The sequence below is a fragment of the Salvelinus sp. IW2-2015 genome, unplaced genomic scaffold (genome assembly GCF_002910315.2).
Source record: "Salvelinus sp. IW2-2015 unplaced genomic scaffold, ASM291031v2 Un_scaffold10921, whole genome shotgun sequence".
Lineage (NCBI taxonomy): Eukaryota > Metazoa > Chordata > Actinopteri > Salmoniformes > Salmonidae > Salvelinus > Salvelinus sp. IW2-2015.
The window spans coordinates 1,953-4,212 of record NW_019952178.1 but is presented as its reverse complement, the minus strand read 5'-3'; the positions used below and the strand labels follow the sequence as shown (position 1 = coordinate 4,212).

At 47.7% G+C, this 2,260-nt stretch overlaps 1 protein-coding gene across 1 annotated transcript; it reads right to left on the bottom strand.

Moving 5' to 3' along the window:
* Positions 1-368: 368 nt before the first annotated feature.
* Positions 369-1,899, bottom strand: LOC112080005 (electromotor neuron-associated protein 1-like; the record flags this gene model as incomplete). The annotated part of the gene is made up of 3 exons (XM_024145794.1): positions 369-1,181; positions 1,471-1,611; positions 1,817-1,899. Coding segments are annotated over 3 exons (1,037 nt in total), but the record flags the coding sequence as incomplete, so codon positions are not given.
* Positions 1,900-2,260: the final 361 nt, after the last annotated feature.

Genomic DNA, 2,260 nt, shown 5'->3' with positions numbered 1-2,260 from the left:
AGCAAGGAGATGCAGTTCCCTTATGGCAAGAAGTGGGCTGGACAGTAGGCAAGAATGGCATTGTGATGTCCAATGGCAAAGAAGAGACAATATCGATCCCTTAATTTGACTTCAGTAACAGTGATCCGTATGGAATCCGCATAGTCCCAGCACGAGAAGTATAGTCAGGTGCTTCTCCTTGGAAATGACCCGCGAAACAAAATCTGGAGGGGCTTAAAAGCTGAAGCACCTGGACTTCCTCGCGTAACGCCAGTAGCTACTCAGAAAAGACATATGCCTGCTGGGCCGCTCCAATCAATAAAACAAACAAAGATGATCAAGACACAAAAGCAGGAGAGCCTCAAATCTTCACACAGAAACACAGTTGCCTCAAAAGCCAGCATGCTTTCCTTCACAGGGTTCAGAATGTACATGTCTAGCTTGCCAACGCCCAGCTTGTGGAAAAGCGTGATGGGCTCAATGGTGTTGCTAACGACCCTGTAAAGGGGTTCTGACTTGATGCCAAGCTTGTTGAGATACTGCAGTGTGAGGGATGCCTCCTCGATGCTCCGTTTGACCTTTAGCGTGGACTCAGGCATTCGTAGCTTCTCGGGGACGTTGAAGAACACCACACCGAGCTCCGGTGAAATCAGGTTCTTCATCCAGTCACCGTATGTGTTGGAGCCGCCAGATCCCTGGGACTGCTCCTCCTCCTGCTCAGCTATCTTCCTCTGGAGCAGCCCGTTGATGCCTGGGAGGTTGTCCGCCCCAATGTGGGTCAGCAGGACTGAATCTATCCTGTCCAAGTGCCTGACCAGCTTCCAGAAACAGGACCTGCTTTCAGACCCGCCATCCACCAGGATGTTGAATCCGTTCACGGCGAACAGGGCAGAGTCACCCCTCCCTCCGGGGAAGATGTAGCAGCAGGGCTTGGATAGCTTCAAGAAACCACCCGAGGTGGGCGGTTCCAGATTGTCAAAGGGCGACGGGACGTCCACCGTCTCCGAGACGTACTCTGTGAACTCCGCGACTCCCTCCATGTCGGGAAGCGTGGGCTCAGGGTTTAGGCGGTATTCCAGAAGGTTCTGGAGGTGCTGCTGTTCCTGGCTGTGGCCCAGTGAGCTCCAGCCCCCGTCTCCCAGGCACGATACTGTTAGCCTGGGCCGCTGGTCCGATGCTGAGTTGGACAGGACCTCAGTCACCTGGAGGTGGGACCACAACACAACATAAACATACTGTTAGACATAGCTTATGTAAATAAACATATTTTAATAGCAAGTACACCTATTCATCAAAACAAWATTTTATTTGAGCATATAACAAGAACWMATTTAAATGAATCAACCCCTCCCTAAAATAAAAGAATAACAAATATTGATTGAGAGAGTCCAGTCTGGATACTACTAACATAACAACAGAGTAACTACACAGTGTAGTCTATACAGTGTAACGTCAACTTATAGTAAAGTGTTGATGAACAGTTGATCTTACTCCAGGATCAGAGATGACGTCAGAGAAGTGTCTCCAGGTGAAGGCTCCACCCTGCAGTGTGATGTCACCTCCCTGCTCAGAGCTCTGGCCACTTAGGACTAGTAGCTTGTGTCCAGCAGAGTCAGTGACCAGAGAGCGGATCTGGACGGGAGGAGGAGAGGGACAAATAGAAGAAAAAATGACATTAGTGGATTATCATCACAGTTGATTGACCTCATCAGTAAGCAGTATCTTTTCAAAAAAGGTTTCCATTGAGAAACATCAACCGTACCATATTTTATGTATAAAGGTGATTTCTGTGAAGGCAAAAGCTCTCAGTTGTCAGGTATGTCTGGGTCACACCTACCTGTGAAGCTGTAGTTTCCTCTGACGGGTTCACCAACACAACTGTCTCAAGGACATCACTCTTGTACTGCAGGGTCCTCTGTCCTGGAGAGGAAACAAACACAACAAAACACAGGGATAAGAAAAACAACTTAAACAACAGTGCAGTCAGTAGTCGCACTTCCTACAATATTTCTGTGCGTGGAAATACTAAATATTGTAGCGATCCTCGCTATATAAGCCACGTTACAATTCCCACCAAGTGGCTTAACKCTAATGACGTAATGGGTAGGGTGTTTGCCTTTCTKGCCAGCGACCTGGGTTCGCCCCACTGTTCACTATAATATTGCTTCGATTGTAGCATGTMAAAATAGACTASACTTATAATGGAGGCATTGTATTATGTGGTGATGTGATAAGCCTTAAGCATTGAGGGTCCATTAAGGAACATGACCAACGGTTTAAC